The sequence below is a fragment of the Lithobates pipiens genome, unplaced genomic scaffold (assembly GCF_037356315.1).
Source record: "Lithobates pipiens isolate NorthernLeopardFrog02 unplaced genomic scaffold, aLitPip1_a1.2 Scaffold_23, whole genome shotgun sequence".
Classification (NCBI taxonomy): Eukaryota; Metazoa; Chordata; class Amphibia; order Anura; family Ranidae; genus Lithobates; species Lithobates pipiens.
The window spans coordinates 50,419,263-50,438,245 of NW_027507785.1; the positions used below are offsets into that span (position 1 = coordinate 50,419,263).

An 18,983-nucleotide genomic window follows, 5' to 3' on the forward strand; every position below is an offset into this window, starting at 1 on the left:
TCTATAGTGTGTGCTTGCCTCAGTCCAGAGCACCTAATGTCATTTCTGTCTGCAGTTTCCTTCCTTTGCCATCAGCAGGAGTCACTACTTGTGGGTAGGAATGGTCTCTGGCGTGTTCGGGATTCCGCCAGGAAGCAGACACTTCCCATGGCTAATCACAGGCAGTGAGACATTTTCCGGTCCGCAGCTGCACAGATCAGAAAATGTCTCACTGCCTGCGACTAGCTGTGGGCAGGGTGGACCCCGAACACACCCGAGCCCATCTCTACTAACCAGTTTCCAAGAGCAAAGTTATGGAGAGAGAGCCCAAGCACACAATCTGTGATTGACAACCTCAGCTCTGTTCCTGTGTGCTGTGCGAAGGGGGGGGGGGGGGGGGTCTTCACTCCAATCAGCTGTCAGAGCTGTCCTCACTGAGCTCTGACAGAAGCCAGGTCCTCACACAGTCATTTGGGTAGTAGTCTCCATAGAGGGTATTTCATAAAAAATGGGATGGTTTCTCTCATGATCATCCAGACGCATTTTGTCGAAATAGACATCTGGGGTCCCACATGATGTCTAGTTAGACAAAACACGTCGGGATGGGCTCCACTGCCACCATACACAAGCGCCGTTGATGATTCTCAAAAATGTGAGTTTAACCTTATTAAAATTCTAATTTTTACATGGATTTACAGTATGTGGCCCTTTTTTGTTCTCCTTTCCTCTATAGAGATCTATATCCCCTCTTCCCCCCCCCCCACCCTACCTCTCTCATATACACACACACACACACACATACATACATACATATACACAGAACTTATGTTACGCTGTGTTTGCGCAGCAATTTTTCAAATGCGTTTGAGGAAAAAATAAAAAATAAAACTTTCATGAATACAAATAAAAAAAATTATGTAATGCCGAGCAAATAGACACCCAACAGGTTACGCTTTAAAATTGCGCACACTTGTGGAATGGCGCCAGACTTCACTACTTAAAAATCTCCATAGGCGACACGTTAAAAAAAGCTTACAGGTTACATTTTAACAGAGGAGGTCTAGCACTAGAATTATTGCTCTCACTCCAACGATCGTGGCATATGTAACCTGTGTGTATCTGGCGCCAATACCAGCCAGTTCCTCACCAGCCACCGGCGTTCCCAGAAGAGTTGAAGCGGGTATAGCTGTAAAGGGCGGGCCAACTCAATATTGAATCCTACGGACTAAGACGCCATTAAAGTTCCGGTAAAGAGAGGTGTCCCAATACTTTTGGCAATATAGTGTATAACCACTTTACGACCAGGGCACGATGATGTACGTCCTATTTTTGAAGAGGGATACCAGGGTAACGTCAGCAGCTGCTGCCACAACTGAGATATCCATCTCTTCAGGCACCGGTGTGTATGATAATGGTGGTCTCCGCGGCGGGTTCACCGCGAGACCACCGTTATCGGCGGCGGGAGAGGTGCCACCCCCCTCCCGCCGCTTACCGGAGCCGTCGGTAGCGGCGGAGGCGATCGGGTCCTTCTTGTTGCTGGGTATAGAGATGAGTGAGGCTAAGATGGCCCCCACTCGTCTCTATACCATAGGAGGGCGAAAGCGACGTCCAAACATCACTTCCGCCCATACCTCTTAAAGGCCCATTTTTTCAATGTCATTTTTTCCAAATTACTTTTTATTTTATTTAAGTCCAAATATGAGATCTGAGGACTTTTTTTTACCCCAGATCTCATATTTAAGAGGACCTGTTATGCTTTCTTCTAATTACAAGGATTGTTTACATTCCTTGCAATAGGAATGAAAGTGATTTTTTTTTTTAACAGTGTAAAAATAAATAAAATCAATTAAAATAAATAAGAATTTTTTTTTTAACCCCCCCCCCCCCTGCACGCAGAAGCGAACGCATACGTGAGTAGCGCCCGCATATGAAAACGGTAGTCAAACCACACGTGAGGTATCGCCGCGATTGGTAGAGCGAGAGCAATAATTCTACCCTTAGACCTCCTCTGTAAACGCAAAAACATGCAACCTGTAGAATTTTTTAAATATCGCTTATGGAGATTTTTGAGGGTAAAAGTTTGCCGCCATTCCACGAGTGGGCGCAATTTTGAAGCGTGACATGTTGGGATATCGATTTACTCGGCGTACCATTATCTTTCCCAATATTAAAAAAAAAATTGGGCTAATTTTATTGTCGTCTTATTTTTGAATTCAAAAAAGTGAATTTTTGTCCAAAAAAAGTGCGCTTGTAAGACCGCTGCGCAAATACGGTGTGAAAAAAAAAGTATTGCAAATGACCGCCATTTTATTCTCTAGGGTGTTAGAAAAAAAGAACAATATATAATGTTTGGGGGTTCTAAGTAATTTTCTAGCAAAAAAAATGTTTTAAACATGTAAACAGAGTCTGAAAAAGAGGCCTGGTCCTTAAAAGGGGTTGTAAAGGTAAATGTTTATTCACCTTAATGCATTCTATGCATTAAGGTGAAAAAACATCTGACCGTGCCTGCGCCCCCAGCCCCCCCCCCCCGTTTTACTTAGCTGACCCCTCGAAAATCCCGCGCTCGCCCCCGACGTCCTTTCCACCATTCAGCCTGGCCGTTGATTGGCTGAAGTGGATGGATGGAAAGCAGCGCAGCCATTGGCTCGCGCTGCTGTCAATCACATCCACTGACGCGGAGCGCCGGGGCAGTGTGATACAGCGAGCGGCTATAGCCGCCGGCTGCATCACGGGAGCGTGCCCGCAGGTGCTTCTCACCATGCGAGGGAGCTCGCATGAACGTGAGAAGCACCTGCGGGAGGAAGCCGAGACAGCCGCCGAGGGACCCCAGAAGAGCAGGTTCGGGGCCACTCTGTGCAAAACGAGCTGCACAGTGGAGGTAAGTATAACATGTTTGTTATTTAAAAAAAAAAAATAATTCACTTTACAATCCCTTTAAGTAGATATCTCACAAAAGCGAGTACACCACTCACATTTTTGTAAATGTTTTGTTATATCTTTATGTGACAACACTGAAGAAATTACACTTTAAACAAGCTGTACACTCACTACTTTACATTGTAGCAAACAATGAGACCCCGTAACACTAACCAGCCACATGACATCGGGGAGGGAAAATGGCTAATTTGGACATTTTCACTTAGGGGTGTACTCACTTTTGTTGCCAGCGGTTTAGACATTAATGGCTGTGTGTTGAGTTATGTTGAGGGGACAGAAAATTTACACTGTTATACAAGCTGTTGTCAGAAACCATGAAATCAGACCAAGACAGAAGTACAGTGAAATCACACTTGTTTAATAATAAAAGTTAAAAAGAACAACTGTAGTCAAAAACATAGCCAGAATTCAGTAACCGGAACGGATAGTCAGCCAAGCCAGAAGTCAGGGATCAATGTAGTGGAACAGCAAGCAGGATCTGGAGCCAGAAGGGATGTCAGCCAAGCAAGTCTTTAAAACAGGAACGCAGGAGATCAACTCTGTAATGTTGACCAAGGCGAAGGCAGAGATCCTCTGGACTAGATGGCTTAAGTAGGCAGGAACGACGAGCAGGATACCATCAACAGGTGAGCAACTGTGGAGAGAGATGGGAGCTGGCAATTGGCCAACAGCTGAGTGGCCAGCTCAGAGAAGGAAGGGCTGAGCCCAAACCTGACAGCTGTACACTCACTACTTTACATTGCAGCAAAAGTGTAATTTCTTCAGTGTTGTCACATGAAATGATAGAATAAAATATTTATAAAAATGTGAGGGGTGTACTCACTTTTGTGAGATACTGTACATTGACTTCTGTAGCACAAACCTATCTATACATAGATTTAAATTCTTCTGGTCCATGTTGAACTGGACAAAATTTCAATTCATGTACAGTGTGGCCGGTGTTCTGGCAGATAGTGTCCTGCCATCATATAGTGTCCGCCCCGTACTGCACAGAAGAAGCTTCGGAAAATCTCTGAAGCTGAACGGCGCCTGCGCCGTGAGTGGAGGTGGTAGCCCCACCATCCAAGCGGACATAGGGTTGTGAAAATTAGAGGACTCGCCACGCTTCGGGCTCGGCCTCGCTGCGCTTGGCTCTTTTTTATTCCTACTCTATGTCCACTTGGATGGTGGGGCTAGAACCTGGACTAACGGCGCAGGCGCCGTTCATCCTCGGGCTATTTTCAGAATCTGTGTTGCTGTGTACTGCGCATGCAGACACTATCCGATGGGGGACCTTATATGATGGGACACCGGCTTTAGCCCAAAAACACATTTCAGTAGCTTCCTCTAAAATTTTCCACCCATACAAAATGAAAACAGTATTAAATAATGTGTTGCAACTTGAGCGAGCTCTGATGCTGGCGGTTTCTCAGCGGCCAGAAATGATCCTACGTGGAAACCTCTGGTACACATAAGGAAGCCATTAACAGTAAAAGACATTTCCGATAGACTTTCAAATTTCGCAGGAAAGGCCGGCTGCTGGCCCAGGAGTGAGTACACCACACCGAGTCACTGGTGATCTTCTCTTCATGTGTGGAACACACAATGTTCTCTGAAAGATACACGCTGCATTCTTCACTGAACAACGGGTGGTGGGTGTACTACAGGGGGGCACATCCCACCAGCTCCAGAGGCACTGCCAGTCTCCAACTTTCTTTTGTTGGTATTTAATCACCACCGTTTTATTTTTTGCTAAACAAAAAAAAAAAAAAAAAAGACCAAAATTTTGAAAAAATTTATAAAAAAATAAAAAAGTAATTGTTTCTGTTATAAAATTCAAGAAATACATTTTTCTTCACTGATGGGCAGCAGACGAGGCCACACGCGACGGCACAGCAGACAAGGCCGCACGTGACGGCGCAGCAGACGAGGCCGCACGTGACGGCGCAGCAGACAAGGCCGCACGTGACGGCGCAGCAGACAAGGCCATACGTGACGGCGCAGCAGACAAGGCCGCACGTGATGGCGCAGCAGACAAGGCCGCACGCAATGGCGCAGCAGACAAGGCCGCACGCGACGGCGCAGCAGACAAGGCCGCACGCGACGGCGCAGCAGACAAGGCCGCACGCGACGGCGCAGCAGACAAGGCCGCACGCGACGGCGCAGCAGACGAGGCCGCACGCGACGGCGCAGCAGACGAGGCCGCACGTGACGGCGCAGCAGACAAGGCCGCACGTGACGGCGCAGCAGACAAGGCCGCACGTGACGGCGCAGCAGACAAGGCCGCACGCAATGGCGCAGCAGACGAGGCCGCACGCAATGGCGCAGCAGACGAGGCCGCTCGCAATGGCGCAGCAGACGAGGCCGCTCGCAATGGGCCCTTTGCCTCGATTTGTGATGAGCTGTGTCAGAAAGTGATCCAGGGGGGCGTGAGGTGGGGTAGGTTTCTGGGAGGAGATCAATAGATGCCCTCCTGAAAATATGCGATTGCGCTGTAGCCATCATTCCACTGTAGTGCAGTAGGAAAGAAAAAAAAAAAAGTAATGCTTGGGGGTTATAAGTAATTTTTTAGGGGAAAAAAAAAAAGCAGATTTTTAAATGTCTTTTTTTTTTTTGTTTTTTTTAAGTGTCAGAATTGGCCCGGTAGGGAAGTGGTTAAGGAAGAATCCAAGACAAAAAGTAAATCTTTCAGGGCACTGCAGGCTGGCCATACACCGGTAATGGGCCCCTGCCGGGAGAAGACAGCAAATATCATTGTGCGGCTATAGCAGCCGCTTGCGATAATGACAAGTGAATCCGGCAGGCTAGTTGCACCTAAGTTGATCGATCAACTTGGTACATCCAGCATGCCCATTAATTAGTCGAATCTCAGCTGGTTTCTGCTAAACCTGGCCAAGATTTGAAGCGTGTATGGCCGGCCTTATTCCGTTTTATTACTGCCAATAAAAACGTCCAGCATATGGTATATGTTGTTCTGAAACTCAAAAGGGGAACAGAAATAAAAAAAAAAAATAAAAAAAAAAAAATTCTTAGCAGCTGGAAGCTGTGAAAACAATCCGGGTGATATAGTGGTTAGTTCTATTGAATGGTAAAGGAAACGTTCTTTGCAGATATCAAATGATAAACGGCATGCAGAAAGAAATTGGGATGACGCTTCCATCTCCGCGGGGAACCCCGAGGTCTATGTGAACAGATTCTTCACAAATACACTCAGAGTATAAGCGAATATTAAAATCGCTGCCTGTGGGGGACTGAAGAAAAATAGCGCTTTGTTTTGCTCTTCTTCCAGCACAGAATGATATATTTACATACATCCCCGCTCCGGTTTTATCACCTGAACAATCTTTACGTTCATGTAATACAATTGTCGCTAAAAATGAAAACACAAACGTTGGGCAGCAATTTTAGAACTTCATGCGTTTACCTTTTTAAAGAGGTAGCAAACTGGGTTTTTTTGTTTGTTTTTAAACCTGAAAGGTAATGGTCATAATGTGCTAGTATGCATCACATACTAGCACATCATGTGAAACTTGCCTTAGAACGAACCCTCCAGCGGCTTGCTTTTACTGCTCAAGATGCTTCCACCTTCACCCGGCCTTCCTTCGAGCTTTGCGGACTCACTCCGCAAAGCTAGAAGGCGCGATGACGTCACTCCCGCGCATTTGTGCATGGGGACACAGCTGTTTTACGGCACAGGACTCTGAAGGAATGGCCCGGGAGGCCGTTATTTCAGAACACATGCGCTGGTGACGTCATCAGATGCATCCACAGTAAAATATCAATGGTGCCCGTTTAGGAGATATTTACACTACCTATAGGAAAGCCTTATAATAGGCTTACCTATAGGTTAAATTCATGCATGGGAGTTTACTTCACAGCCGGTTCCCTGCATGCACTTTTTAATTGGCCAAGCGGCAGAGGAAAGAGGAGGGGGGCCGAGCTTCACCGTGGCACCATCTCCGGAAGTAGGGAAGAGGACCTGTCAAAAACAGGTCCCCGTTCCCCCCTCCTCCCTGAAAGGTGCAAATGTGTGTGGTGGGGGGGGGGGGGGGGGGAGAGACGAATAAGGGGAAGTTTCACTTTTAAGTGGAACTCCGCTTTAAGCTGGCCATACACTATAGAATCTGCTTTAGGTTTATCAATACTAAATAAAGGTCAAGCAATCCATTCAGACTGCATACAATCAGTCAGGCCCTTTCATTACATATGGTTTATAGCACATCTAAAAGAAGAGCAGGAGCAGCCATTAAAGTGGTTGTAAACCCTTACAAACCACTTTGACCTACAGGTAAGCCTAGATTATTGCTTGGACCTACAGGTAAGCCTTATCTCCTAAACCTATATGGTTTAGGAGATATTTGCCCGAAAACGGGCACCGCTGTCTACGGCGCATGCGCCGTAGACAGCGGCGCGCAGGCGCACTGAGCGCGGCATTTCCCAGAATGGAGCTGCCGCGCGTGTCGACTCCCGTGCGCATGCGCGGGAGTGACATCATCGCGGCTTCGCCGAATGACAGCGGCGGAGCTGCGAGATCCCACCAACAAGATGGATGCGGCGGACTACAGGGGACAGCGGCGACTTCGCTGGCTCCTGTGTCAGGTAAGTGACACATAATGGGCTACTATGCGATGCGATGCATAGTAGTCCATTATGCTTTGCCTTTGCAGGGAATGAAAGAGGAAGTAAACTCATCAGGGTTTACTTCCTCTTTAAGGGATTGAAATTTGAAGCAGTCGATTTTCGATCCATTTATGGACGGATTTAGAGTGAATTTCTGTTTCGTAAGTCTTTTCAAGCCTGTGTATGCTTGCTGCGCTGTACTCCAGATGCCGGCGGTTGCAATCAAGGTCACCAATACTCTGAGAAATAAGAGGCAGCTTGATTTGCAACTAAGTTTGCTTCTTATTTACTTGATTCATTTCCCTCAACATCTCTTACAACTGCAGACGCTGCCATTTACTGTATGTAGCAAACCTTGGATTGAGAGCAGAATTCGTTCCAGAAACATGCTTGTGATCCAAAGCACTCTTATATCAAAGCAAAATTTCCCCATAAGAATTAATGGAAACAAATAAATTTGTTGCAACCATTTATTCATAAGTCCTTCAGTTTATAGTCCATATAAAAAAATTAAATAAAAAAAAAAGGATTCCAGCAATGCGATCGGTTGTGTAGCCACAAAATATCCATCCACAAAGGGTTTAGAAGTATAAAAGAGAAGAAAGGCACGTCTAATGCCCTGTACACATGGTCAGACATTCCGACCACAAAATTCGTTGGATTTTTTCCGACGGGTTTTGGCCGAAGCTTGTGTTGCATACACACGGTCGGACAAAGTTGTCGGGAAATCTGATCGTTCAAGGCGACATTCGTTGCGTATGACGGGACTGCGTAGAGCAGGGGTAGGGAACCTACGGCTCTCGAGCCAGATGTGGCTCTTTTGATGGCTGCATCTGGCTCTCGCCTCTCAATCCGCGGATTGCGCGGTGTGCCGATCCGTGGATTGAGCCCATAAGAAAGGCCACAGCTACGGCCTAGCTCCGGAGCTGCGGCCACCTTGGTACACCCGGCGCGCTGACGTCATCATCACCCACCTCAACTGCTCGTGGATCTGCCTGCCTGTGTAGTGGTAAGCAAGCAGACAATCGTAGGGGAGATGTGGATATTACAGTGGGGGAGATGATGTGGATATTACAGTTATAATTGAAATTAGTCGATTAAAAAAATAAAAAAATGTTTTTTAAACATATTGTATGGCTCTCGCGGAATTACATTTTAAAATATGTGGCGTTTATGGCTCTCTCAGCCAAAAAGGTTCCCTACCCCTGTCGTAGAGGCTAGTAGCCAATAGCTTTGGTCTCGTAATTTAATCTGATCATGTGTGGCACTTTGTCGGAATTCTCTACAAACGATTGGAAAAAGTCCGATCGGATTCTGTTGTCGGGAAATTTCAGATCCAGCTCTCAAACTTTTTCCGTCTAAATTTCAGACGAAAAAAGTCCGATAGAGCCCACACACGATCGGATTTTCCGACAACATAATCCGATCGGACCTTTTCCGTCAGAATTTCCGACCATGTACAGGGCAATAAGTGTAGCAATATTGTTACATTTAATGAAGGTACAACATTTAGCAACTCACATGGTTGACAATTAAAAGAGGCACATCCAAGTATGCCGGCATCTGGGGTAAAGCTGTCCATATAGACCATACCCCGCACCGCTGGCTCTCACCACTGTCAGTTTGCCATCATAACCGGGAAGACTACCCTGCAGTAGAGCGAACTGAAAGCAAGGCTTGAAGCGCTCATGGAGCACAGCGTGGAAAGAACAACGTTGATGGTGGTGAAGAGGGCGATGTGGACAGCTTTTCCCCGGATGACTGCATACTTAGATGTGCCTGTCTTAACCACTTTCAGACCGGACCATTTTGCTGGTCAAAGACCAGACCACTTTTTGCGATTCGGCACTGCGTCGCTTTAACTGACAATTGCGCGGTTGTGCGACATGGCTCCCAAACAAAATTGACGTCCTTTTTTTCCCACAAATAGAGCTTTCTTTTGGTGGTATTTGATCACCCCTGCGGTTTTAATTTTTTGCGCTATAAACGAATAGAGCGACAATTTTGAAAAAAACGCATTTTTTACTTTTTGTTATAATAAATATCCCCCAAAAATATATCTAAAAAAAATTTTTCCCTCAGTTTAGGCCGATACGTATTCTTCTACATATTTTTGGTAAAAAAAAAAAATCGCAATAAGCGATTATTGATTGGTTTGCGCAAAAGTTATAGCGTTTACAAAATAGGGATAGTTTTATAGCATTTTTATTAATAATTTTTTATTATTATTTTTTTACTAGTAATGGCGGCGATCAGCGATTTTTATTGTGACTGCGACATTGTGGGGGACCCATCGGACATTTTTGACACATTTTTGGGACCAGTCATTTATACAGTAATCACTGCTATATAAATGCAGTGATTCCTGTGTGAATGACACTGGCAGTGAAAGGGTTAACCAGTGGGTGGCAGTGTAGGGGTTAAGTGTTCCTAGGGATGTGTTACTAACTGTGGGGGAGGGTTGGGCTTTCATTTAGCGAACACTGATCTCTGCTCCAATCACATGGAGCAGAGATCAGCGTCACTAGTTGCTAGGCAGAACGGAGAAATGTTGTTTACAACGGCACTTCTCCATTCGGCCGCTCCGTGAGAGGATCGCGGGGATGCCCACGGCGATCGAGTCCGCGGGTCCTGCGACCGGACTCAAGGGGGTCCCGACCAGCGCGGGAGCGCGCCGCCGGCGGCGCGCTCCCGATGGCAGGGCGGCAAATTTAAAGGGACGTACATGTACGCCCATTTGCCTGCCCGTGCCATTCTGTCGACGTACATCGTCGTGCGCTGGTCGGCAAGTGGTTAATCATCAACCATGTGAGTTGCTAAATGTTGGACCTTCATTAAATGTAACCATAGTGCAGTGATGGCGAACCTTGGCACCCCAGATGTTTTGGAACTACATTTTTCCCATGATGCTCAACTACACTGCAGAGTGCATGAGCATCATGGGAAATGTAGTTCCAAAACATCTGGGGTGCCAAGGTTCGCCATCACTGCCATAGTGCTACACTGGGAGGTGCCTCTTCTCTTTAAGACCCCTTTCACACTGGAGGCGTTTTTCAGCGTTTTACAGCACTAAAAATAGCACCTGCATAGCGCCTGAAAAAAAAAAAGCCTTAGCTGCAAACCCAGTGTGAATGCCTGAGTGCGTTCACGCTGGGGCGCTGCGCTGGCAGGATGTCACTTAAAGTCCTGCCAGCAGCTTATTTGCAGCGGTGAATACACCGCTCCTCCAGCACTCCTGCCCATTGAAAACAATGGGACAGCACCGCATGTGGCGTTTTGCGGGCGGATTTAACCCCTTTTCGGCCACTAGCGGTTGGTTAAAACCACCCCGCTATCGGTCGAATAGTGCCGATAAAACGACAGTAAAGCGGCGCTAAAAATATCACCGCTTTACCGCCGACGCCCTGGGGTGGCTCAGTGTGAAAGGGGTCTTATACTCAGTGATGACATGATGCTACTTGTATATCAAGTCAAAATGTATTGCTTGTTTTGCAAAATGCTCTCAAACCAAAATGTTTTTACTGTATTTGTAAAAAAAAGGACACAAAACACAAGTTGTACGGACTATTCTAAGGGGGACAACATGAATGATGAATTTCATTTCTGTGTACCATCATTAAAATGTTCCCTCTGAAGGAGAGAAAAATTCCAAAAACTTGCATTGATGGGGCATTAAACTGAAAGAAAGTTTTGGAACATACCACAAAGCAGGTGGGACACTGAGTCTTGTATGACAGGAACTTCCGTATGCAAAGAGAACAGTCTGTAGGGAGAGAGAAGAAAAAAAAAATGTTTTAGGGCACAAAATCAGGACATTGTGTGCAAAGAAAGTCACTGACAAACCGCAAACTGCTACATAAACAACGTAACAGGCGAAGCGTCATTATTTTCCTTGAAATATTCACGTAGAGCCGTCCCCAAGGGCCCTTCTCCGGCCTGATTGCCGACACGTTTACGTAAAACGAGAAGGAAAGTTTTGCTTGATCAATAAGCTGAGGTTTGTTATATAAATCTACATACAAGTCGGTGTCATTATTCATTCTGAAAGCCTGAGTGGCCATCAGTGGGATTTTGTTTTGCAGTGGCAACATATAGACTGAAAAGAAAACATGAAAACATTCAATATGTGAACTGCTAATGACATTGATGGAAGTAACTCTGGAAATATTATGAAGATATATTTATCATCAGTCCACTTATATATTTTTCTGGGTACAGAAAGTGCATAGCGGGGTGGGTCACTTAGTAGATAAGCCATTTCCCAAAGTCAAGGAGCAAATTTTTTTCATTTGGACACCGCGTCCCTTAACCTCCCTGGCAGTATGATTAGGTCAGATTTTAGGCGCTGAAAGCGGTACAATTATTTTGCATGGAAATTTGGTGTTTTACATTGTAGGCCTGTAATTCTTAGGAATAACTCACTTAAAGAGGAAGTAAACCCTGATGGGTGTTACTTCCTCTTTGATTCCCTGCATCACATAGTAGTCCATTATGTGTCACTTACCTGACACAGGAGCCAGCGATGTCACCGCTGTCCCCTTGTGTACGGAGCGTCCATCTTCTTGGTGGGTCTCGCTGCTCCGGCGCCGTCGAATGACAGCGATGATGTCACTCCCGCACATGCGCACGGGAGCTAACAGCGGCACGCTCAGTGCGCCTGCGCGCCGCTGTCTACGGCGCATGCGCTGTAGACAGGGGTGCCTGTCTTTTGGCAAATATCTCTTAGCCCTTGTACACACGGTCGGAGAATCCGTCGGAACGTGTCCTATCGGACCGTGTTGTCGGATAATCCGACTGTGTGTGGTATGCATCGGACTGATTCCGTCGGAATATCCGTCTGACCCAATTTTTTAACTTGTTGGAAATATTTTCCGACCAACTGGTTCGATCGGACATACTCCGATCATGTGTAGAGAATTTTGATCGGACCAAGTGCCACGCATGCTCAGATCAAACTCCTACATCAAAGCTATTGGCTACTAGCCTGAATGTAGTCCCATCGTAACGAAATTATGTCATCACGTTATGAATGATCGGATTTTTCGACAACTTAGTCCGACCGTGTGTATGCAACAGTTTCGGACAAGATCCGACGGACAAAATCGACGGATTTGGTTGTCGAAATCTCCGACCGTGTGTACAGGGGCTTAAACCGTGAAGGTTTAGGAGATATTTCTTGGACCTACAGGTAAGCCTTAATCTAGGCTTACCTGTAGGTCAAAGTGGTTTGTAAGGGTTTGCAACCACTTTAAATCTGTCCAAACCAGAGTCTAGTAGACATCCCGGGTATGATAAAATTTGAAAAACAAAATCATAAATTAAAATATAATAACTATAAATAATTATATCAAATAATAAGAATTATTCAATAATGTAATCAAATCAAAAACAATGAAATTTGCTCAGTTGCAGAACTGTCACCGTCATTACTTTTCAGTATTTGATGACGGATCTCCCCACAAATCACCATCGCTCAATTCTGCGAGTGATTCTAATTATCACTGGTTTTCTAGCTGGTCTAAAACCACTTTTGATGTAAAGGGACAGTTTTGGTTGATATGGACAATCTCCAGTTTCCAGGCAGAAAGAACAGTTTTTATAATATAAAACTAATGCAGGGCACTGGGCAGACCACTAGGGGACAAAAGGGATGTGAAATAATTATATACAGCAATGTAATCTGTAAGATTACATTATACTGTATGTTTCATAGTTTCATATTTTCATAGTTAGTAAGGATGAATAAAGACACCAGTCCATCCAGTTCAACCTGAGTGAGTGTCTACAATTGTACCTATCCCTGTACATTGCACACTCACATCAGTCCCTACCCTCAATGAGCCCACAATCCAAGATCCCCATTCATATACTAGGGGCCAATTTTGGACAGAAGCCAATAAACCTACCTGCATGTCTTTGGATTGTAATGGATGTAATGTGTACGTTTCACTTTTTGACTTTGGCGCCGTTCTCCGTCCCCGTGCGTCGCAGCGCTCGCAGGGAACGGAGCTCGGCTCCGTGATAGGTCAAGCGGAGGACGAGACGCTCGCACAGTGGGGGGGGGGGACAACGCTGGATCCAGGGGATAAAGGTAAGCATACTCATCCTGGATCCTGCGATACAATCCCGAGTCTGGCTCGGGGTTTCCCGCTAATGGTTCTGAATTTTCACCCCGAGCCAGACTCGGGAATACCGCCGGGGGGGGGGGGGGTTAAAGGAACAAAATAATACACTGCGCAAATTTCCACCCAGGCCAATTCTGACATTTATCTCCTACATGTAAAAATCTTTCATTTTGGTAGTATATCCATTTTCCATTGTTAATCCATTGTTAATTCTTCCCATCCACGAGTTATTTTACCATATCTTTGGAGCGATTTTATAATTTTTCCAGTTAACAAATAATTTAAATTCCCTTAAATTATTCAAGTCTTTTGGGATGTATATCCCCAGATACTCAATTGCCTCCTTTTGCCATTTGAAGGGAAAATCCTTCTGAAGAAGTACTTGAACTTCATCGGTTAGTGACACGGTCAACATTTCCGATTTGTCATAATGAACTATAAAATGACTTACTCTTCCAAACCGTTTAAATTCCTGTATAATATTTGGTATTATTAGATTAGTAATCTATAATCAACAGATTGTCAGTGTATACTGCCATTATATTCTTTTCCTTTAACATTTATCCCTTGAATATATTTTATATATATATATATATATATATATATATATATATATATATATATATATATATATATATATATATAATATATTCAAGGGATAAATGTTAAAGGAAAAGAATATAATGGCAGTATACACTGACAATCTGTGTGTGTGTGTGTATATATATATATATATATATATATATATATATATATATATATATATATATATATATATATATATATATATATATATATCCGTATTGCTGTATTAAGTTGTTCCATCACATTTAACCACTTAAGCCCCGGACCAATTTGCAGCCAAAGGACCAGGCCCCTTTTTGCAATTTGGCACCAAGTCGATTTAACTGACAATTGCGTGGTCGTGCAACGTGGCTCCCAAACAAAATTGCCGTCCTTTTTTTTCCCACAAATAGAGCTTTCTTTTGGTGGTATTTGATCACCTCTGCGGTTTTTATTTTTTGAGCTATAAAAAAAAAAAAAAAAATAGAGCGACAATTTTGAAAAAAAATTCAATATTTTTTACTTTTTGCTATAATAAATATCCCCCAAAAAAATATAAAAACACATTGTTTTCCCTCAGTTTAGGCCGATACGTATTCTACATATTTTTGGTAAAAAAAAAAAAAAGAGGAAAAAAATAAATAAAAAATAAATCTCAATTAGCGTTTGATTGGTTTGTGCAAAAGTTATAGCGTTTACAAAATAGGGGATAGTTTTATAGCATTTTTATTTATTTTTTACTAGTAATGGCGGCGATCAGCGACTTTTATTGTGACCGCGACATTATGGCGGACACATCAGACATTTTTGACACATTTTTGGGACCATTGTCATTTATACAGCAATCAGTGCTCTTTAAATGCACCGATTCCTGTGTAAATGACACTGGCAGTGAAGGAGATAACCACTAGTGGGCAGTGTAGGTGTTATGTATGACGTTATGTTTTTTTTTTATTGTGGGGGCGTGGCCTGGCATGTGACCTCACTGATCGTCCTTCCCTATAAAAAGGGAACAGACGATCGGTGACAGCCACACTAGGAAGCACGGGGAGAGGTTTGTTTACACAGACCTCTCCTCGTTCTTCAGCTCTGCGACCCGATCGCGGGACACCAGCGGTGATCCGGTCCGCTGGTCCCATGGCCACGGAGCTCAGGACCAGGAGGGGACTTAAAGAATCATGTACAGGTACGTGATTGTGCCCTGCCGTGCCACTCTGCCGACGTATATCGGCGTGAGGCGGTCCTTAAAGTGGAAGTAAACCCACTTTTTTAACTTTTACCTACAGGAAAGCCTATAATAAGGCTTACCTGTAGGTAAAAAAAATATCTCCTAAACCTGTACGGTTTAGGAGATATTCCCCTCGGTATGCGCCGCTGACTGCAGCGGCGCATGCGCACAAGGGGGTTCTCTCCGCGAAAATCCGGCAGCGCTCGTCCGGCCGGATTTAAATCTCCCGCGCGCATGCGCGGGAGTGACGATATCGCGGCTCCGGCCACTCACAGCGCCGGAGCCGCGATACCCGGAAGAGACGCCGAGGGAGCATGTCGGCTTCCTCGGCGTGGATCGGGCGAGATGTCGGGGCCTCGTTCTAAGGTAAGTATTTCATAATGAGCTAGTATGCGGTGCATACTAGCTCATTATGCCTTTTGCTTTGCAGGTTTTTAAAAAAAAAAAAAAAAAAAAAAAATGCGGGTTTACTACCGCTTTAAGCAGTTAACAATGGGGACTAGGGGCATCCTCTCACATTTTTGTAAATATTATATCTTTTAGGGCCGAAACAGCTAATCGACTATGAAATTAATCGATTATTTTCATAAAATCCATTAAATCGGCCACTAACATAATGGGGTTAAAAAAAATAAAATAAAAATAAAAACGCTAAAATTAGCCCTTTATAGTACAAAGAAAATCGTTACTGTAAAATTACTTTCACTGTCCCATAGTAAAAAATGAACCCCTTACAGTAGCAATTATTTGCTCTTTTTTGTACTAATTTTAGTTTTTTTTAACCCCATTATGTTACTAAACATCTCAGGCCTGGTTCACACCTCTGTGTTTATTGGTGCTTTTTGCAGAAACGCTCTACAGTTCATTTACATGGTTTCCTATGGGACACGTTCACATCCATCATTTTTTCAGCTGCTGCGTATTTTGAAAAGGCAAGGACTTTTTATATATTTTTTTTTACATGCAAAACGGTGCTATTTTGGTCTTTTGATTCAATATACTTCAATGGAGAAGCTGCAGAAAAGCATGTAACAATGCGTTTTTCCGGCAATTTGTGTTTTTTAATCTGCCCAACAACAAAAAAAAAATTTTAAAAATGAAAATCGCAGCAAAATTACCTTTTAAGTAATTAACCGATTAATCGAAACAATAAATCGGCCAACTAATCGATTATGAAAATAATCGTTAGTTGCAGCCCTAATATCTTTTCATGTGACAACACAGAGCCTGTTCACAACAGGGGCGACTCGTCAGGGGATGCATGACAAGTCGCGCCCCGTTCTGTACTATAGAACCGTTCTAATGGGAGCGACTCAAGTCGCTCCGACTTAGAAAAGGGTTCCTGTACTACTTGTGGGGCGACTTCAAGCGACGTGCATTGACTTCTATACAGAAGTCATTTTGCAAGTTCTAGCTCTCTTTCTGGTCCCTTATAGTCAGCTGTGGGTGTGATAAAGGGGACACCAACTGGTGTCCTGAAGAGCTCTGTCCAGATAATCTAATTAAGGAGGGCTTTGCTCTTGTGACTCTAAATACTACTACTACTAAAGCTGAACTGTACTCAAGTTGTACATAGTTCTTGTTTTTGGAGTATCCCACCACTTCCCTCAAACCCATCCAAGTTCTTCAAAAAAATAAAAAACCACCAACTTCACCTAGACTGGTCCATGAAGACTATCGTGTGCCTGGCTGCGGGGCAGAAGTTTGGAAATTCTGCAGCTCCTACGGGAGTAGCGCTACATTGACCTCACACCTATGAGAGCTCTGTGGCGCCATTCTCAATATCATGCCTAGGCAAAAAATACAGTAGGGCCCATGGAGCCTCACTGCACAGGTACATTGCTGTGCATTGGCAGCCCACTCGAAAAATCACAAGGCAGTGTTGGCACAACACCCATGACCGTGTAAATACTTGGCTAGCGACAAATTTCCGACCAATGCCTTTGCAGGTGAATAGAGGGACATGTAAACATGTTTACCCAGCTCAGACAGCTCCATTAAAACGGTACTCCATATTCTATCTATAAGTGTTCCACCCAAGAAAATTACTTGGCGGCCGCATCTTTTTTTTTCTGCCATCATTACTAGACAGCTTTGATTATTTCCTTGTTTGTCCTCTTGGCATACATATTTGGATAATGGATTTCCTGATAATTCCCCAACCTGTTCCACCGCATACAATAAAATCACGTCCATTCAAAAGGAATGTGTCCTAAAAATAGGAGATCTCTCTGGGGGGCAATGAATGTCAGCTCCTTCCACTTTTTGTTTTCACTGCGTTTTTTTTTTTCCCCCATTATTTTTAGAAGCGCAAAAGGTAAAAACAAGTATTAGATAAGAAGAGATGCCAAAATAGGTCTAATCTTTGGTCATTTCTAATGCTGTACGTGCGCAGACAGCACGTAACAAAAACATACAGTATTAGGAAATCATCCTTCATTTAGAAATGTCTACACCAGCCTTTCTCAACCTTTTCAACACAGAGGAACCCTCGAAATAGTTCTCCGGTCTCAGGGAACCCCCTGCTAAAAATTAGAAATCTACTCATTATACATTAGTGTGATGGTCAGTGGGAAGGTTGGTCCTTACACTTGTGGTGGTCATTGGGAAGAATTACCTCCTTACAGATAGTAAAGTGGTTGTAAACCCTTACAGACCACTATGACCTACAGGTAAGCCTAGATTAAGGCTTACCGGTAGGTCCATGAAATATCTCCTAAACCTACACGGTTTAGGAGATATTTGCAAAAAGACAGGGAAAGGCGCACAGGCGCACTGAGCATGCCGCTGCTAACATTGATATGCAGTTAGTGGTGGCTCCCATGCGTGAGAGTGACGCCATAGTGGCTCCGGCCAATCACAGCGCCGGAGCTACGATGCCCGGAAAGAAGATGGACGCTCCGTGGAAGAGGGGACAGCGGTGACATCGCTGGCTCCTGTGTCAGAAATTGGTTGGAAATTTGTCGCTTGCAAAGTATTTACACGGTTGTGGGTGTTGTGCCAACACTGCCTTGTGATTTTCGAATGGGCTGCCAATGCACAGCAATGTACCTGTGCAGTGAGGGTCCATAGGCCCTACTGTATTTTTGCCTAGGCATGTGTTAGGCAGCACAGTGGTGTAGTGGTTAGCACTTTCACCTAGCAGTAAGAAGGGTCGCTGGTTCGCATCCCAACCACGACAGTACCTGCCTGGAGTTTGCATGTTCTCCCTGTGTTTGCATGGGTTTCCTCCGGGTACTCCGGTTTCTTCCCACAATCCAAAGACATGCAGGTAGGTTAATTGGCTTCTGTCCAAAATTGGCCCTAGTATATGAATGGGGACCTTGGATTGTGGACTCCTTGAGGGTAGGGACCAATGTGAGTGTGCAATGTACAGGGATAGGGACAATTGTAGACACTCACTCAGGTTGAACTGGATGGACTGGTGTCTTTATTCAACCTTACTAACTATGAAACTATAAAGGTAAGTGACACATAATAGGCTACTATACGGTGCATAGTAGCCCATTATGCTTTACCTTTGCAGGGAAACTAAGAGGAAGTAAACCCAT

General features: G+C 44.4%; 1 protein-coding gene across 2 annotated transcripts in view; it reads right to left on the reverse strand.

Moving 5' to 3' along the window:
- The window catches only part of RAD18 (RAD18 E3 ubiquitin protein ligase), a 406,657-nt gene that overhangs the window by 360,063 nt on the left and 27,611 nt on the right, over window positions 1–18,983 (reverse strand). For both annotated transcript variants that reach the window (XM_077451576.1, XM_077451575.1), the window contains exon 3: window positions 11,217–11,278. In XM_077451576.1, coding sequence (XP_077307702.1) covers window positions 11,217–11,278 — 62 coding nt within the window. The remainder of the gene's footprint in view (window positions 1–11,216; window positions 11,279–18,983) is intronic.